The 21,183-nt window shown below is 36.2% G+C and overlaps 1 protein-coding gene across 1 annotated transcript; it reads right to left on the bottom strand.

The window, feature by feature from the left end:
* Nucleotides 1–208: 208 nt before the first annotated feature.
* On the bottom strand, nucleotides 209–20,890 carry LOC108566915 (frizzled-4-like). Its single transcript, XM_017927050.1, has 4 exons — nucleotides 20,084–20,890; nucleotides 18,519–18,799; nucleotides 4,444–4,610; nucleotides 209–1,136 (listed from the first exon to the last, which is right to left on the bottom strand). Exons 1-4 carry the CDS (start codon nucleotides 20,711–20,713, stop codon nucleotides 529–531), a joined length of 1,686 nt encoding a protein of 561 aa, XP_017782539.1. The 5' UTR covers nucleotides 20,714–20,890; the 3' UTR covers nucleotides 209–528.
* Between the last annotated feature and the right edge of the window lie 293 nt (nucleotides 20,891–21,183).

Below are 21,183 nucleotides of genomic sequence, written 5' to 3'. Positions count from 1 at the left end.
ATCACATGTAAATATTTAATAAGAAACATTTAATACAAAATATTCATTAAATTTTAGAAGAAAAAATGAAGCACATAATTATTTTCTTTTTCAGATATATCACAAATATTATATATAATATATAACACATTTTATATACACATAAACTAATATAAATATATTTATCAATAATTGATGAGATTATGTTTTAAACATAGAAATAGCCTAATAGTATATTAAAAAAAATTAAACTCTTCGGAATGATTAAATTGGTTTTAATCGAATCAGGGAGTTTAGCGATCGCGGCAAAAAATGCGGCCTAATCCTAGAACTACTAAATACATGGCACTGTACAAGGAAATCGAGTCTTCCAAGATGAAAGTTTGTACATTGATGTTTGTTTATGCTAGCTAGTATCATTAACGTTTACTGGTGAGAAAGAAGTCTATGAGAACCCTCTCCTATGTTTAAAAAGAAATGCTAAAAGGGGTCTTATGGAATAATATGTATACATAAATTAAGTACAAAGTGTAGTGTAGCTTGTAGTATTTACAGAATGTTCTCGGAACCCGATCTGTGATGATGGACTCTGGGTTTCCGATGGGAGTGTCGAGAGTGGCGACTGGCTGTACTCATGGTTGTGCTCAAATTTGATGGTATATGAGAGTGGGCGGCTGCAGGTGGCGGAGGCGGCGGGTTGTACCTGACCGGAAGCGTCTTCACCGCCAACGGTTTGCGAGGTCCCATCCGTCGGGCGACGGCTTTCCACGCGGTCAGCGTCTTCTTGGACCACAACCAGAAGAAGGTGCTGACGCCGATGAAGAGTGACATGAGGTGACGCAGCAGGAAGGCCCAGACCACTGGTTTCTCTTCGGTCGCGTACCAGAGACTCCGGTTGTTATACTCGTAGCAGATGCTAGCCAAGACGCACGCCGTTGGGATAACGTAGAGGGTAGCGAGGGCACCTAGAATGTCGCTGTCTTTGCGTGGAGCTGTACCTGTCAACGGTGCTGCCACGGCCAATGTCCTCGGCTTCTTCAGCAGCTTCAGACAACCTACGATCAGGACACCGACGCCTAAGCTCAAATACACGGCCTGCGGAATCAGGACGAGGAAGAGCAGAGTGCTATCGTTCTTGTTTCCAACGTAACAAGTACCTGCAATTAAAAGAAAAGAAAGAATACAATATTTGAAACACAATAAAATTCATGGAAAATTTTTAGAAAGTGTACCTTTAATATATTGTTAAAAACCTAAGTTAAAACCTCTATCAAACAAATACATAACATTTTTTAAGTAAACGAAAGTAAATCAGTTTTAGGAATTTGTAAGTAATCAAAATCTATACGTCTTCATACAATAATACGATTTTTTTTTGCATTTCCAAGGAACCATTAGAAAAGTCTGTACAATGGTAATGAACTGTTGATGATTAACTTAAGAGATAGATTGAAGAAACTAAATAAATATAACTTGATTGTATTTTATTTTTATATATAAAAATAATCTGTGTTGTTCACTATACACTAAACTTCAGTCTCGGTAACCTACGTGTTTCCATTTAGATGATGTAAGTAGATTGTATCCTTTTCAAATTAATGGTGATTTGCACTGATTTACTTTCGTCCATGGTTATTCTCCATTCTTGGTATTAATTTAGATTTTCTTTAAGATATTGAGATGCAATTACAGGTTACGAAGCTTACTCATCTGAAGCAGAAATTGCTGTATCATTGCCGAATGTTGCAAGTAAGAAATTCCTTGCCCGAATCTATTGGATATTATTTAGTATGTTCTTCTTATAATTAAAGTTAAACTTTTTTATTCTCCTGATATGATTTTAAAATGTATCAATTTTATTAATAATAATGCAAGACTGTAGTGTAAGACCAAACTGAAAGTATCTTTAGCTAATTCCAATATTCTCAAGTTATGTTCTTTCATTTGAATATTTACAATTTCGAAATATTATTTCGATTGGGATAGACTGCTTAAAAGACGAATGTTTCAACAAATTTATCTTCTTCCGTTGGGAGCTTCAAGTTAAGTTCTTTCAAGTCATTTGATTGATGAGTCTTTTTGGTTTTCATATTGCAATTTGGAAATATTACTTCGATTGTCGTGGACAGCTGGAGCGATGAAGGTATATGCTTCAACTTCTTTCGTTGGGAGCAGAGCATTGTAAGAAGAGTCATGATAAATGTTCCATAAACATTTCAATGAAGGCAGAAATACGCAGAAACGTCGCCTTCTATCTGACGCAGATTGCAATCTGCAGGTGCGTCGCATAAAATAATTGGCTTCAGATCCCCATAGTGATCTACCTTTTGTCGTCTTCGGGGTGGTTGTATTAATTCCGCAAAAATGAAACAATGGAAGCCCTTTCTCGATGCCGCCGCAACATTTTATATCTCTGTCTCTCTCTCTATTCGTCCACCGGCTTTCGGCGTATGCAAAACACACCATATCTCCTTTATCCTTTTTCACTGCCCACGACTACAACAACAGCAACAACGAGGACGACGACGACAACAACAGCAACTACAGCAACGACAACGAGATTTATCGGCGATAAAACGGTCCCGACCGACCGTCCTCTCTGCTTCTTTTTGTTTTCTTCGTGTTTTCGGTGCGGCCTCCCTTTCTTTCTACTTCACCGACGAACGAACGAACGTACGAAGGAACGACCGCATGCGTTCACCAAACGAGCGAGCCCTGCCTCACAACAACCGCACACACAATACGCCTGCATTTGCATCTGCACATTTTTCCTCCTTTATTTCACTTATTTATGCGCGTTCCTTTCCTTCGTCCGAAATTTATGTTCCCATTCACCCGAAATGAGGCACGAAGATATGCAGTACAGATACACGCAGTCGCAGGGGCCTTCAATTAACGACGTTTCTACTCCTTCCTTCCTCTCAGATTTCATTCATTTATCCCTTTCCATTGGAAATCGCAATCTCTACTCGATTCAACATCCAATTTGAATGAGTTACATTATACAATATAAGAATGCGTTGAACGCTTTTAGTTTTACTTTAATTGCTTTTACTTAATACAAGAATTAATTCACATTTATCCATTTTTATTGGAAACAGTCAGATCTTATCGAGTCAAATTCATTTCCATTAGACTTGTTCACGATTCAATTATTCTTATTTGAATCAGTTACATTAAGCAATTTAAAGTCTACTACTACTATTTTATTTTATCTCATTGCATTAAATAATTACATTTATCCATTTTCATTTAAAATTGTTAACAATTTGAATGAATTACGTAACCAAAGTATACTATTAAATGTTCAGTTTTAATTCGATTGCTTTTAACTTAATATGATTCACATTTATTTTTTTTTCATCAAAAATCGATTCCTTTCCACAATTTAATATCGAATTTAAACGAGATACGTAGATACGAATTTATTTTTGGATTCAATTCGAAAACTTCAATTTTAATTCAATTCACTTCCTTTCTCAAGTTTCCTCCTTTGAATGAATTACGTTACTATAGTCCGCTTCTAGTGTTTAACTATAACACAATTGCTTTTATCTTATTATACAAAATCGTTCACATTAATCTATTTCCTTTGGAAACCATTGGCCAATATAAATGAGTCTACTTACATAATCTAAAGTTAGCACACCGCGCCTAGTTCTACTTTGAACTAGTTATTTTTTTATATATATGTTTTATAACATTTATTGTCATTTGGAGATGTTTACATTCAATAATCCATGAATATTAGAAACTGTGATAGATTTTTTTATTAATTTGATTTTTTTATGATTTTAAACTGTTTTCAGGGACTTATTTAGGTTTGTCGTTTAAAATGCTCCCCTTCATTGTGGTGTTCAAATTACAAACCATTATAGAATTCGTAAGAGGAGGAAGTGTTGATGAAGAATGCGAAGGTGGAAGAATTCAATTTACCCCAATTAGTAATCCCTGCAGGAAAGCAAGAAGTCGAAGAAGAATGGAATCACTCGTTAGGCATGTGACAAGGAATGAGGAACGGTCGGCCGTGCGCGAGATCAGCGGCGGGGAGGAAAGAAAGAAATGCGGAATGGCCTCCGATGTTGATGATGGTCCAAAGGAGCGATAGAGCCATTACTGCGTGCCGAAGTAACTCCGGTATGCGTGTCCGACAATATTGTCCATACCTACGTCATATTTCCAATCCGGCAGACATCGAATCGATTTTTCACCAATTAGATGTTTACTTGCAGACGGAAGAAATGGTTTCAGAGAATCCCCTCGATCGGTCGGTTCAGCCTCGTTCGCGTTTACCGTGGATATAAACCACACTAATACATTATTGATGGTTGTGCGTTTCAGCGAAACGAATGCGCAAAAAGAGGTCGAATGGTTTGGAGAGCGAACTCGATTATTGCCATTAGAGGAGGTTTAATGAGGAGAGCAATTCAATTTGTCCTCAGTTCGTGCTTTTTATTATATTACCTGTGAGTTCGTCGGTGTCGACGTCCCTCCTGACCAGTGCTCCGACTGTCTGGGCGGCCGGAAGACCCCAAGAGGCGACGTGCAGGAACGAAGAAAGGCTGCCTAGCTTCTCCGGGGACCATCCGAGACCAGCCTTGGCCAACCACCAGATGCAAATCGAGACCCACCTGGAAATGAAAGAACAAACTGCGGTTAAATGCATTTCGAGTGCTGCTGGTATTACCACCACTTCACGAAGAATTGGGGCGCAGCGCGAGAAAGAGATGGAAGAACGCATAGGCTGTAAGACTATTTACGCGAAACCAAGCGAGAGAAAGAAATGAGAACAGTCATCTGTCTGCCTGCACTCAAGTGGCTGCCACCGTCTGGAACGAAACCATTCCAAATCCGCCAAAGAATGATTTATATTTACTACCGGCTTCTTCGTTTTCATGATAGGAATGATCGTTTAAATCAGAGATTAAAATTCACTTAATTGTAGCATCACTTAAATTTAAAATAGAAACGCAAAAGAAAAAATACAAATCTAAAGTAGCTTCTAGATATAAGATCAAAATGAGTCATAGATGTAGACGAGTCCACAAGTATTTGAAAACTTGTGGAAGTATACATTATTTAGTAGGTTACAAATACGTCGGTAATTAATAATAATATGTATGTTAATTAATTATTGAATCCAAAAACAATAAAACTGAAATAGCAGCTCTATTTGTAATACAGCTTTAAACAAACAAAAAACTTAATAATCTTTAAAGTCTGAAAGTGTATAGTTATATATTTCTGTGACTAAAACAAACAGCTATATTAAATTTAAGTTCATTATTTTATAAATTTTATGGATTTATGGATCTTTCATATATTACATTCAGATCCAAATTATGCCTGTAATTATGGAATCATTATAAACTAGTATTTCTCAACCCAAAATATTTGTTTTTAGTTGTACAGCAATAGTTTTTTCCTCGCTTTGACACAAAGTAACACCTGTTATTTCACGAACTGTAAATTTTATATAATAAAGATAAAACAAACATTGGTTGAGAAACACTTTTTATAATCTAAATATGATAACATATTTTTTAAATGATATACCTGTAAAAATTCAGTTTTCATTTAGTAATACTACCAACTACTGTTTATAGACTAGATTGCGTTTTGTTTAACAACTTGAAATTCTTGATACAATTATTAAAATTGCGGAAATTACGTATATTATTATTGCCATATACTAGATAGTATTGTAGTTGTTCATAGTGGGCTACTTTTGCAAGACAGTAAATACAGATGTTTGCAGAATATGTCTTTGACCTCTCTGATTATCAAGTTAATCAGTAGGGATCCTTGCGAAATAAGTATGCTTTTTTCGTTTGCTGTTTCAGTGTTTCTGCGATAGATGGTATTCTGGAATAGTAGGCATGGTAGTGTAGGGGAACGACGGGTTGATGTATTGAAGGCGCGCGAGCAGAACAAAGGCGTGCATTTAAATTAGGCACAGATTTACGGCTCGTTCGTCTCGTTTCCCGAACAAACGATGCTGTCGATTTAATAAGACGTTTTCGGGGCCTCCATTGTTCCCGCGGACGAGCACATAATCTACAACTCTGCTTCGTTCGAACCGAAGAAGTTGGAAGATGAAGAAGAAGAGGAATGCACCTCGTCCTCCGCCACCGCTGTCTCTTCTACTTCGTCTGCTTCGATCTCTCCTCTCTTTTTCTTCTCTCGTTTTCTCTCCGTATTTATTTGTTGTTCTTCGCTCCGCTTCCACTATCTGCGCCAGTCCATCTCCCCCGAGCGATACCTGGGCTCATTCTTAAATAGATGACCGCTCGAGATCTTCCTCCTTCTTCGCCGGACCCTAATGGTCACTTCCCTCCGCGCCGCTCCTCTGCTTCCCCACGAAGATCATTACACCTCACGATCCAATCAACTTGCACCTCGTTAAACGCCGACGAAAGCCGCGTTTTCGCTTCCAATCCAATTACCATAATTGCCCCGAAAATCGAATTGAACGAACGGCACGCGAAATCGACGCGACCCGTGTAACCCGCTGCAACGAGCTTAAAAACTCGATCCTTCAAAACTATTTAATGAACATTCAGCATTTAAAATAATTTCATTTTTTTTTCCTCAGCAAGTCTGGTACTTGACTACATATTTGAAACTGAAATTATCGCCAGAAATAAATGGTTACAAATTATATGCTGCTATATAATTTACCTAATACAGTTCACGAATATATGAAATAAAATAAACTAAAACTAATTTGATTATATAATTTGTCAAATTTAATATATTGAAATTTTTAATATTTACATACTTGACATTTCTTTTTCATCGTAACTATCTCACCTATTAATTTGATATCCAACTAAACTAAATTATTATTAGAATTGTTATTAATAATCAATCAATTAATAATCAATCAATTAATAATCAATGAAAAACATAGCTTTTCAAAATTTCAGTTTTATTTGAAAATGGTTTGGAGGTGAAATCACCCACAATATGAATTATAAAAACGAATCCCCGAAACTCATCAATTTACATTGAATGCATATCCGCTAACAATACAAAACAGCTGGGAATCTCTGTGCATCATAAGCGTCTTCGCACGGGGCGAAGAAAGGCTGTTGACTCTCTTCTCTTCTGTAACACCGAGCAATTTTCATATTATAAGATTTTCTTTCTGTTCTATTCAAATTGGTACCTGCTATTGGTTATTCGAAACACGTTCGCACCTTTAGCTAGGCCACATTTCTCTACCTTCACAACGAGCAGGAAAAGAAGATTTATCTTACAATATCCAGTACAAATAGCGATAACCTGTCAACGGCGCTCGGGTCCAGATTAGTCAGCTGCCTTCTTCCAACCAGGTAGAAATGCAAATAGTGAAGGAAAGCTCAGAAAGACCTATTTCTGTTTATTATGTTTTTTTTTCAATCCTCTCCTTTTACATGCCAGGAAATCAATGAGTGTCCACAACATTCTCACCTTTCTTAAGAATTTCGTTAATCTCGTCTAGACCCCGGATTGCTATCAGTTCACACATTCTGTGTGTCCCAACACAATTAAGTAAAGCATACACGAAATAACACACTTATCTTATTTTTTATGTAAACCAATATTTTTTATTTATTATTTCATTCAGAGGCATTGATGTTCAATTTATAATTACGTTTTCAATTGTTATATGTCATATTTACAGTCAATTATTTTCATTAGTATTTATCACATGATTCGAAATACCAAGTTGGTAAACCTGCCAAATCAAATGAAATGATTCATGGTTTAATTGAAAGTGGAACCTGGCATTTAATTAGCACACTCATTTCAAAAGCGTCCTTAACGTATTTATTTTTTCTTTCACAAACTACTTGTCTTGTGTAGTACTTATTATAATTATCACAGACTTAGAGCCATATAATTAGCATGATATTCAGATTAAGTGAAACTGGCTTGGATTACCTCGCTTCTGCATAAATAAAACTGGATGCAAAATAAGCAGTTGTTAAACCTGAAAACGATTCTAAATAAAGTTCTGACATTTTCATGTAATCGTTGAGAGAGAATTTAGATAATTAATTAACTTAGTGATTATAAATAACTTGTATAACTTTTATTTAGCACTCGTACTTTAAATACTGAATTTAAAATACGAAATTAGTTATCCTGATATATTTCTTGAAATCTATTGAAATCATTGCCGAAATTTATTCCTTTTTTTTTCAATGAAAACCTTTGCATTAAACGGTTTATATTAATAATATACCTCGTTTATATACATTTTTAGAATAATAAAAATATGAATTCAAAATACGAAGTTAGTACACCTGACAGTGCTGTCACATCAAGTGAAATGATTCATGTACGCGCTGAAAGTGAATCTTTAAAATTTAATTAACTTTATGGTAATAAATTCAGATTTACAGCCATGTAATTAGCAAAATATTTAAATGTTGTGAACCTGGCTATGGCTATTTAAGTTTCGCCGCAATTAATTAAATAAAAATATTTTAAAAAAAGAACTTAATTCGAAAAACTCAGTTGGTAAACCTGTCAAATCAAGTGAAATGATTCATGGACGCGATGAAAGTGAATCTCAAAATTTTAATTAACTCCCTGGATCGCAACCAAAAATGAGATGAAGATGAACAGGGTGGGTTGGGAATAAACGTTGTGTCTGTTCGCGGTCAAAATACAGAATGGGATCTTTAATAAACTAATTTACGAGCCTGCAAGTAACGAGTGTAAAATATTCATAGCTCTTCGAAGCATTGCACCATCCTTGTCTTCTACCGCATCCCAGGTGCGTGTCCATCCTCGTTCCTCGACCGTGTTCACAACCGGGTTCGTTCGGTTCAATGGCTGTGTGTGTTATGTATTTATATATACGTGAGTTTGTGTGTGTATGTTTGTTGCCTCAGCCCAAGAAATGATTTGTCGGGAGATTTTTATCTCGCCTCACGAAAGTCTCGTTACATCACGACCAGCTTTAATTCTCTTCGCATCTCCTCTTCTCCTTTCTTTCCTTCATTTTATTTTAGTCGATTTTTTTTAATTGCTCGCACGTGAGATTCGCCGCGCGGATTTTGATAGATAACTTTTGGTAAAGGCCGATCTCGTTATGTGCAAATTACGTACGCGCGATTCCGGATTTAATTGCTGATCGAGAAATTACCGCGACACCCCAATGCAAAACCAGACTCGTTAATCTCTCTCTCTCAACGTTTTCTCCTTTTCGTTGTCATCGTTGCTGTTCTTATGGGTTTCGTGTTCGTGCACCGTACGTAATAAGACTGAGGAGTTCCAGTTGAGAAAATGGGCAATTATTGGCAACTCGTTAAGGTAAATATCGTTAAGCAGGTAAAGTTGGGCCCTTGACCGACGCATCTCCGCCCCTTTGTTTGGTTAACTCCGACACAACTCTTCACTCCGCTCTACCATCCTCAACCTCATCTTCTTCTTCATCTTCTTCTCCTCCTCAACCCAACTGGACATCAGACGTTTATTATTAATGCTAATGGTTGATGCAACCTTAGCTTCATCCTCGTCTTTAGCTGCACGCTCGATCCTCTTCTCTTTCTCTTCTCCTGCTCGTTCGTATTACGATCTGACAGGGCTTGTAAAGAGCCACATTATTAATGGTCGCGGGGCCCCACCTTTCAAAGGAAAAATCATCTTTTGATGGATCGTTTCCCTCTGCGCTCCTCCTCAGATTTATGGAGATTTTCGGAAACCTCTCCTCTTCCACTGTCCATTAAGATTAACGAGCTAAGCATAATAATCAACTAACATTGAATTCATTTAATCTTTCCATTTACTTAAGTCAGTTTATTCAGCAACAACCGTTAACTTACATAACGCAACATACAAGAATTTCCATCTATTCAAAGGTTATACAATATTCTCTTTTGTAACCTATAAACTGCATATATTTTCAATAAAACTATAATAATGTACGCTGGTCTGTGTCAATATCATTTTGAAATATTTCATATATTTTGAAAAATAATAATAGAAATTACAGAAAAAACAGGTTTAAACAATAAAAAATACATAATTTTCTATCCAACATTATCGATGCATTCACTTTGAAAAGATTTAAATTTCAAATTAAAAAAATAAATATATTTCTAGTTCTGAGAATGGAAAAAAAAAACTTGTTCGTCTTTAATAGCCCGGAATGTCATTAAGACATCATCGAAGGCGTTTTATTCAAATTCCATGAATGCTGTTAGAAGCAAACCGATCAATTTATCAGATTCTCTGAATTTAATGTGTATTTAACCTGATTTCGAAAATCTAAATTTCTGTTCTGATTTTAAAAACAAAATTTTAAAAAAACATTATTTATTAGTAATATTATTAAGCTCGAATACACGTTTTTAATTGTAATCGTGCACACGACTTTTGTAAAGTCATAACATATTTCTCAATAAAATCTAATTTAATTATTGTTTGGTCTAAATGTTCTGCATGTTGCTCCGAGCAGATTCATGACATTTAGCACAATAAACTGTATATATTTTCAATAAACATTGAGTAATGCAAGACGCACAATAGAAATAAACTTTCGAGTTTTAGGTCAAATTTGTATACTCTTAATTTTGAATTAGGATATTCAATCATTTTCATTTAATCGCTTACAAACTTTTTTTTAACAGTTTATAATTGCTTTTGTACTCACACCATTTAATGAAATGACGAAATATTCGCAGCTACTACAAATGTTTAGATATAGAATTAGGTCGTTCTGCATATAAAACTTCAAAACCAAATTGTATACAATACAATTTAATAGCAATGTTTTGAGAAATGGTAGTTTTATTCATTAAGTATGTTTAGTTTTGATTCACACACAAATATATTTTTTACGTCTTTTATTATTATAAGGTTGTTATGGTGATTTTCAGTAAATAGTTCAATATTCATGCATAGTTTATTATGAGCAACTGACAACTGTATTCTTAATGTTCAAGTTTTATTATTTAGGTTGTTATGGAGATGGAATACATCCAATTATGTAAGAGATGAAAGTACGTTACCTAACAAGTAAGGTCAGTTTATTCTTTTAGTTTTTGTTAAATAGGATATTTGCAAACGAGTCTCTTTTGACAGTTATTTTGATGACTTTTATTATGTATTCAGTTGATTTGCTACATCGTTATATTAAATTTTATTAAGTAAGTTGTAATAGAGATTGTCAATGATAGATTATGAAATCAGAGTAGATCAGATCTTATCAAAGCGTGTAATTATTAAGAGGAATTTTCTTAATGGAATTATAATTAATGAAAGTAAGTTTTTCATTAATTATAATTCCACATAATGCACATGTTCCACATAAATGTGAAAACTTAATGTTGTTTATTAAATCTAGTATTTAGTTACATGGGTTGTTATGAAGAAATTGCTCTAGTTCCCAACATTCTTTGTGTCTTTGAGTTATTTACTCTGTTAAGGCGATTATCAATGGCAGATTGCAATGTCGGAATTCTATATAGGAATTTTCTTAATGGAATTATGATTAACTAACTTACTAGAAATGTAAAGAAGCGAACAGAGTAATCAACTTGATTTTGATCAAACAAATGGTTTTACGACTGTCAATAGAGTTGTCAATCGTAAGTTTTAGTGTTTTATTGTATGAGTTGTTATTGAGAAAGAGATGAAAACAACTGCCAACAAATTCATCACGTCCATCGTTACATCGACATCCACAAGATTGTCAGTGACGGATTGCAAAGTCAAATCAAGCAGGATTCTGCAGGCGACGACCAATGTGCACATTAATTCTATCCAACTCTTAATGGAAATATGGAAATAGGATGAAGGAGGTGTACGACCCATCCTGTAGATGCACGGAGGCATTGAATTCCATTGAATTCCTCCCGTTTCTCGTTTATTTATTTTTTTTATACTCGAGCTTATTGGAAAACGAAATGAGATTGCCTTCGCGCGGATTCGTTCCGCGTCACGTCCACAATTTCCATTCACCTCTTTGCGCCGGCGGCTTTCCTTCCTTCTCTTCCTCGTCAGGACCTTTTCTTTTTTCTTCTTTTCCTTCTTATTTCTCGTTTTCACTCGGCGTTAACGATGTGCATGTTACGATGAAACAGGCTGACGTCCATCGGTAGGCGGCGGAGCGAACAGGAGGAGGAGGATGCAAGCAGAGCAGCATATGGCAGTCGTCTTCTTGATTATTTATACAGCGCAGCGCATACAGAGAGAGAGAGAGAGAGAAAGAGAGAGCATCATCTCCGAAGTTTGGAGATCCCCGAATGTTTACCATAAACATTCCACTGTTTTGTTTACCAGTGCCGGGGATCCGTTACTGCTTCCTTCTGCAGCTTCCAATCCATACATAATTAATTGTAACTGCGCTCTTCATCTTGCGACATCGCACAGCTCGCACGGTGCGTAATTACTTCTCGGAATGGCGATGCCAAAAATGAAAATTAAAACCACGAAAAAGAACCAACGTATCGATTACCAAACTTGGAGCGGTGCACGAAACCCAAAACCCATTTCATTGAAACCTCATTCCGCTCACCAATGCTATTATTTACAACAGATCAGGCATGCCCTTTCCTTTAGTCTTCTTCGCAACATCTCATATTATATTTATACTGTATACAGCAAAATGCTAAAATCTAAAATTTCACAAAGACCCGAAATAAAAGTTTAAAGGAACAGCCCAGCCCATATCTTGCAGAATGTATAGAAAACTTTTGTACCCTCTTAAAAATCTATTTTACTGTCATTTAGTGAAAATGTATATCATAAATTTATTGTACAATATATAATTAGTTGAAAATTTTGTATATAACTAATATCTTATCGCACGAAATAATGCTGCATATACATTCATAGAAATTTAATTCAAACATTTCTTAAGCTTTAAAAAATAAGAAAATCATAAATGGACAAAACAATTTTCAATAATATTTTTTTATTGTTGATTACTTTCATATCTCATACATATATATTTCACATTTGGCTCAGAATTTTGACCATCTTTTTATTTCAGTTGTGTAATTTCATCAATATATCGTACTAAATTGTTGGATAAAAGCAAGCCAACTTTTGGGTTGTTCTGGAAACTTTCCAAACTATAGTAGTAAAACTAAGATTCAGTAAACGGTCTATGAATCGTTCACTCATTATTATATAAAGTTGTATTTAAAGATTGAACGGAAAGATAATGGGAGTACATCAGAAATATGCATCTCGTCGTGTTCAATTGGAAGTGCAAGTAGGTGCGATAAGTTGTCGCAAAGTGGAGGCCCCTCCGGTGGATACAATTTATAATGGGTTTTTCTTATGGGGCAAGGAGGAAGAGGTGGAGGTCTGATTTACGAGCTGGCGGCGGAACGGCGCGGTGCGGCTACGATTCCGGTCTGCTCTCTCACGACGATCGCATCGAGCTTCTATAGCTAAGTACAAGAGCACCGTGTGGCGCTAAATGGCATTTACATAAAGAGCCGAAGTCTCGATGGACGATGGCTGTTGAAGATGTGAGGGGAAAAGAGACGTTCGAAGCCCCGTAACGAGGTAGAACAACAACACCCGGGAACCGGGTATGCTAATCGAGAGAAGACCGAGCAGACGCATTTCGAAATTGATTAGAAACTTTACTTAACTTAAGCGGCTTTCCCACAAATAAATATGGATTTTCTGTATGCTCTTCTCTTTTTACGTCGTTTCGAAGAGAAAAATAAACCGCACGGAATGACTCAACAGATGGCATCGCGAATCCCAACGAATTCCTTCCAACCAACAACAATGTATCTCACGAGAGACACGGCGCATTTCAAATTGTGCTGAAACGCTTCGCAGGAAACGCGAAACTGACCCGGTTTTCCGGTCGGAAATGTATTTTCAGGCGCATGCGAGCGCGGACTTCTTCATCGACTCCTCCTCGGTGTTTTACTGCGAAGCTGTAAAGCTATAAATGGGACCGAATGTTGTGACCGTATAAACTGGAACGGCCTGAAAAAACCGCCACCCGTTTTGCCTCTCGAATGGCCATCATCTTCCAGATGTGCAAAAGCCATGTCGCTTCAGTTTTCCAAAATAAACAGCGCCGTTAATGTCAGACCATTTTGAGATGATCCGGCGGCTCACCATAAAACTCCGATGTTATCGGTCCTTACGTCGACCCGAAGAATGCAATCTATTAATTATAAAAGTCCGCAGCAATCGCGTCCTGTTATCTAACTTAATTGGTGTTCGCCTTAATTGTGTCGCCAAGGATTCCACGAGTTTTTTTAACGTGTCTTACAAAACGCTCTGCCAAGTTAGGACTGAATGGCTTACGCGAACTAAGTGAGTCTTTATCCACGTTTGGTGTCTATCCGACTTCATCATGGTACGGCAAAAAACTAATGCAATTCAGCATACAGCTTCTTCGATGTTATAGCAAACAACGAATACGAGAATCAATGAAAAACAATCGAATATCATTGCTTTCTTAGTTAATTAGCACGTGATACTTACCATAAAGTTACTTACAACAATCAAATACAATGGTTGACCTTGGTTTCATACAAAGTAACTTAACAAGTAACTTTCCAAGTATCACGCATAGTAAATAATTTAAATAGTCCCCTTGACAATTGCAGTAATCGAATAAATCTATGATAAATATTATGATTATAACATTATTTTAAAAAACGAAATATAATATAAAATAATAATAGTATCCATATAGCAAAGCAGATTACATTTTTCTCGATCACGAGATGGCGCTATAAAATGATTTGTTTATATAATGGTATAGAATTTGTAAAATGTAAATTTTACTATGGCATTATTGAAATTGCATGCAGTTTATGGTCTATCATCGAATGAAATACTAACTGACTAATTTTAAACATTACATTTACAAAAATTGCGTTTTTTCTATCAATCTTCTTACAGAGATAATTTTTAGCTAAACAGATTGTTCACAACAATAATATATAAAATAAAATTGTTACAAATAAAGTATGCTAATAAATGCATACATTTTATAAAATTACAAGAATGCACGACATAATAATCAGTCATAAAAACAAAAGCTACTGCGAATTGTGATGAGTGAACCCATTGTTTCTGTCCTAATGAGTCTGCGTCGACACCGTAAACAAATTAACAGCGGACGTTTTCACTTGTTCCCATTCGAATTAAGTCCGATACATGGAATTTAATTAGTTGTTTGCGGGGGCGGCGGCGCGCCCGTTCTTCTTCCATTTATTCGATTCTCTCCGCATGTTCACTTTAATGGTCTCATCTCTCATTAACCGCGAGCCTTTAATTAACTTATCCAATCTCCACTTACGGAAACGGCACGGCAACATGAGTTTCATCTCTCCACCAAGTTTTATGTTTAATTAACATTTTCTCTTCTTCTTCTTTCGGTTTGCACGATTTCGTTTAGGGAACGACATCTTCTTCCAATTAGGATCGTTTGATGACGTAGAGCCGCCTCTGCAACTACCCCTCATTTGCAGTAACAAAAACGTAAATCATGTGTTTCACCACCCTCCGTAATTCAATACGATGCAGTAGCTCAAAAACGTTTTTTTTTTTTATAAATCTGAAGAATGTCTGTTTTCGGATTTATGTCGTTATTTTTAATTAGCATGTGATTTAACTTAATTTTTAAACTCTTTAAAGAGAAAAAAATGCCCACGAAAATAAACTCTCTAAAATAGACACAGCACAAAATCTAACCAGAAACTTTGAATTATACTTAAAAAACAAAATATTCAATTCCATATTGTATCATAGGAAAGAGATATTATAAATACATCCAGATTTGCACAAATTGCACAAGTGCAATAAAAAAGTACAACTATCACGGTAGAGGTTGCTGAGAAAAACTTATACATCAAAATTGTAACTTTTTGAATGTAAAACCGTGTAAATCAAAAAATATGCAAAAAAAAACGAATAATTTCGTTGTTTATTAATTATTGTTTTTTTTTAATTATGGTACATAAATCAAACAAAAATATTGGAAGGCAAATAAATTGATCCGTTCGATCATAGCCACTTTATTTTCAAAATTTATTTAGTAATTTAATTTTTTAACCATGTAAAAGCAAAAACGTGTAAAAAAGTACCGTGTAAAACGAGGTGTATTATGAAAATGTTATACAGTTGTTAATGTAAACTTTTAGTATTTTACGAATTACTAAATACGAGAACTGTATGTGTTTAATAGATTTTACTCTGAAATAGTTGTATAATGCGAATAACAAACGAACGTTGAAACCAATCAAACAACGTTTTGTTATTTATTTTTAAAACTGGTAGAAGAAAACAGCAGCAACATTAAAAATGTCAGCGCGCCGTTCTACTCCGATAATTACGTGCAATAATGATGATGATGATAATACTAATAATAATACCGATATGTTTGAACAATGTTTGGTTTTCGGGCTGACAGTTTATATTTACACGCCCATCTGCCACGTCTCCAGTTTCGAACCTCCCGGTTTCCTACAGTATATCGAACTCCCTCCAACATATTCTCTGAACCAGAAGGAAAGAGCGAGATACCCTCCAAAGTCAATATTTGACAGATCCCACCTAACGTAACCGCGCATCGACAATAAACATTGTAGTACTCGCTCATCTCTCCCGTCCGTATTTTTAAATCCGTCTGTTTATTTTACCGCCCACGCTCGCCGCCTCCAAAAAAAATCCCTCCCCGACCCACCTCTGCAATAACAAACGCATTTCCTACACGACCGAAAACAAACACGATTGTAATTACATATACACGCAGCGCGCACCAAATCTGAAATTTCACATGCGAATTTTCCGTATGGAACGGACGCACGCTAATCGGAAGATTAGATCCATTGGAAATCGCATGAAATACCAAATTGATAGTGTCGTACGGCACTGAAAAAAAAACGCGATTTTCGGGTAAACATCGGTCGGCACCCTTTGCATCTGATAACGGTCATAAATTACGATAACGACGCGTCGCGCTGATAACAATCGAATCGATTCTGGGCTTTTTACATAATTTTATTGATGTTTACTTAGATTTCACGCGCAACCAGCATCTCCTCCGGAAGTCACTTCTGGTTACAGCAAAGTTGACATACAAGAAGAAAAGCTACCTATTTCATTTACTTAAGCACGTGTTTAATGTCGAACGTCAAACAGCTCTGGTGAAATCGAATATTTAGATTTGCCGTTTTCATTAACTCTCGACAGATTTTTACCTTATTTTAATACAAAATAATTTTTAAATTAAACAAATTGACGTCATTATATAACGTTATAATATGAAAAAAGCAATGTGCCTGTGAATAAGTACTACCTACTTGACAAATTACTTAAAATACTATACACGAAGTATTTAAAATAACTAAAAGTAATTAAATTTTAACTACAGAAAAAAAAACACGAGAGACGACTATCTAAGATTAATATCCTTTCTATTTCTTAAGAGAAAAAATGGAAAATATTTCAACCCTCAAGTATAAAAACTTCCATTGTCTGGCTCCCAAGTTCAGGTAAAAAAACGCGGTTGCCATGGCAGTTATAGATTTATGACAGTTATAAAGTCAATACGGTAGGGTATTATATTCAGTAAAGTTAAAGCTTTATAATTAGTGTTGTAAAACTGCAATTCACGCGTTAACAAACCAACTGAATTACAGACATACAGAATTTCTATCGATGTACTTCAAATAATATAAATAACACTCGGTTAAAACAAACTTTATTTGATCGTTAGATAGATTGTGAAAGTTAAGCAACCTGTAGAACGGATTCAAATTTAAATGAATGATACTGGGAACTTAATAATACTTATTTAAAGCTAATCGAAAAAAATGAATTCTCATTTTCAAGAAATTATAGAATAAAATGATAAATGTGAGTAACTAAATACGTAAATTAGTAAATAGTTTGAGAAATGTATGATGGAAATAAAATAATTACATTATCACGTCATTTTATACACTCTTAACAATTTAAAGTATATAAAGATTCTCAAATATGTACTATTTGCGATATGTGTCTGTAAGTAACGCGTAGGGAATAGTAGGCGTAAAGCAGTTGCTATGGAAATTTAAATACCATTGGTGGGTTGATGAAGACAATTGCTTTTGTGTAAACAAAACTTGTTAGTATTGACCTTTTTTTGATTACAATGTTGGACTTGATTTATTGGCCTGTAAATTGCGTAATAACACGTAGCGCCATAAGATATCAAAGTTCTCCGCATTGTTTTTTTTTTTATATTCTCGAAGGAAAAAAAAACTTATGTTGTATATAATGTAGTATCGGAGACTTCGGTAATTTATTTGACCCTTAATGGTCTTGGCTTCGGAATGCCGGACACTCCTCCTTCGCTCGAAACGAAGATGGGAAACCGAAGAGCGGATAACGAGGATGGAAGATGCACCTCGTGACAGGTCGGGTTTGATTTAGTGCGAGGGTCTCGACGGCGGCGGCGGCCGAGGATGAATAAAATAATTTACGCGGCGCGCATTTTATTTACACGGCAATCACCTGGCGAAATAAATTACGTTCCTAATTGGAACCCGAGAGAAGAGGTGACTTACCAGGCGTTGGCGGCCATTCCAAAGTAGTAGATAAGCAGGAAGACGAAGGCGCAGTTGGCGTTGGCGAGGCCGTCCTGGGAGACGTCACCCTCCGAGGACTGGCAGGATACGTTCGACCGTCCAGCTATCGTCCTCACCGTCCATCCGCCGCTCACGAAGCAGTAGCAAAGGGCGAGGAAGACGAGGGGGCGAGCACGCGCTCTTCCGCCCCCGATGCACAACGTCAAAGCTGCTGTCACGCTGGACACCAGACAGATCAGAGCCCAAACTGTCACCCACACCTGCAAATAACATAAGCCAACTTATTCAAATGGTACTGCATCAAACATATGATGTTGATGTTAACCTTAGCAACTACCTCTGAGGAGTTTTAATCAAAATTAATCATAAACCATCGCCACTAAAGCGATGTATATGGTAATTTAGCAATTTCCATAAGCGTTATTTTGTCATTATCTTTTTAATATGGAAATTACTTAATCGGCCCATTATTTCACACATAATTAGCGATAAGCATAAACACATCGGGATACTCGCTGTTATCTCCTTTAATGGTTTGTCAACTGCGATGAATAACCGTTAGTTAATAATCATAAACTGTGAATTCTCGCGAATTTTAAGATTCATACGAGCACAATTATTTTCTGATGTACTAAAATTACTTTATCCGTAAATCGATCTTCTAAAAGGAACTAATTAATTTTTAATTTTTAAAGAAGAAAGTTACTTAAAAAATGTAGGCAAAAAATCCAATAAACTTGTATCAACAGACACATTATAACAATCACAAAATATTTAGTTTCATTATTATATTTAACTTAAGAAAACAAGTATTAGAAACACATGAAATAAGTAACAATCAGGACTATTCTATTCAATCATTGCATGAATGACTAAACATATCTAAAACTGATACTTCTTGCTACTGGATGGTTTTTGTTCAAGTATAAAAACAATTGATCAAAGAAATTTAATCTGCGAAGATAGATTTAACAAAAGAAACCTTCAAAGTATTACTAAACAAATCTTATTCTTTGTATCTAACAATCGACTTACTGTGTTATAAGTTATAATAATTTGTACTGAATAATCCATATTCTAAAAATATAAATTGCTTATAATAATATTATTTAATCAGAAATTATCTCTGAAGAAAGTAAATTAAAGTATTTTTTGTACTTTTAACAAAAATATATCACTTAAATTATCTTCTATTATGAGTTGACATTAAAATATTATAAATTTTATAGCATTTACATATATTTTCTCAATTATTTACAAAATATATTTTGCATAAGAATAAATTATAATTTTATTTTGAAGTTTTAGAAATCACGGTTTAGCTGTCTTCTATAAGCATATATTCTTGTGATTCGGTGTGTGTGAGTGTCTTTATATATATATATAGTTTATTTATGATCGTGAAGCTAGTTTTAAATTGTGTATGTAACTCTTATAATCTTGGTTTTGTTGAGAAGCGAGTTATATTTATAATCTGTAATTTATGTGATGGAAATAGCTATTGCATTGAAGTTAAAAGTATTGTAACTGGTTTTAGTGTTTACCTCGGCGAACTTCTTTTCGGCGGCATCGAAGAGGTAGTCCGTATCGCAGATGGGCACACACTGGCCCGACTCTATTTTGACGTGGTGCTGAGGGCAGTCCATGAGCTCAGGGATAGCATTGATCATGGGTTGATCGTTGCTCTTGGAGGCGCTAGAGAGGACCATGTCTCTGGGTCCCTCCATGCACATATGGACATGGTTGTTCTCTTCAGGGAAATGCGAGCAGTTGAGGGCGTCCGGCCAAGGGAAGCCGAAGCCATGCAGCACCGGGTAGCACCTGGAGCGGACACTCTCGCAGAGCCCGCGACACGGTCCAATAGGTTTGGCCACCTTCTCCGTACACATCGGAACGTAAACAGAGCAGAGGAAGAGCTTCAGATGAGAGCTACATCCGTACTGGATGAGAGGAGTAAACGTAGTCAGATAGTATTCTGCTTCCTGCTGAAGCTCGTTTCCACCGAGGTTTGGCATTCCCGTCATGTTGTAGCCTAGACCTCGGCACATATTTATCCGTATTGGTTCGCAGGTCCTCAGGGTTGTCGCCTCTACGCAGAGGGTGGACACCAGCAGCAGGAGAGCAGCGACGGTCCGAAAAACGCGCGGAAACCGAAGATGTTGTTGATGATCCATGTTGAAGGTGCGAGCGCGTTTTCAAAACAAGAGCCTTCAGCAGCTGCAGCGGTCGCTCTTCGATGACGGCCGAGCTCGAACTAAAACTGGAACCGAAACTTGCGAAGGGTACTACAACTACCTAACTCGACTGCACTGTGTGGAACTGGCTGAGCCAGGACCGAGGCCCCCTTCCGATCCTCGCGCGCACCAAAGTTAAGCATCTACTTAACGATGGAATGTTGTCGACTCGGCGCGGATCCGAACTCCGGCGAGTATTGTAATGAGCTTAACTCGACAGAAACAGAGACGGAGATGCATAAGAAATAAGGAGAAAGAAGGAAAGATATAAAAATACACGGAGAGAGTGAACAAGGCAGGCCCTAAAAAAGGACAACTAGAATTCCATCGTTCGCTAGTTCTCTCCTTCTCTCTTTCTTCGCCATGGTCTTGTTTTCGGGATGCTGCGGATGCTACACGTGTTTTTCGAA

The sequence above is a fragment of the Nicrophorus vespilloides genome, unplaced genomic scaffold (genome assembly GCF_001412225.1).
Source record: "Nicrophorus vespilloides isolate i.1.1-1 unplaced genomic scaffold, Nicve_v1.0, whole genome shotgun sequence".
Taxonomy (NCBI): Eukaryota; Metazoa; Arthropoda; class Insecta; order Coleoptera; family Silphidae; genus Nicrophorus; species Nicrophorus vespilloides.
The sequence above is the reverse complement of the archived record's forward strand: the minus strand, read 5'-3'. Positions and strand labels throughout refer to the sequence as shown.

Excerpts from the sequence above, each read along its gene's own strand:
- LOC108566915 (XM_017927050.1), bottom strand. The coding sequence starts at position 20,713 with ATGGATCATCAACAACATCTTCGGTTTCCGCGCGTTTTTCGGACCGTC. Across the intron at positions 4,611-18,518 it reads GGAATGGCCGCCAACGCCTG|GTGGGTCTCGATTTGCATCT; the intron begins GTAAGTCACCTC and ends TTTCATTTCCAG. Across the intron at positions 1,137-4,443 it reads CGACACCGACGAACTCACAG|GTACTTGTTACGTTGGAAAC; the intron begins GTAATATAATAA and ends TTTTAATTGCAG.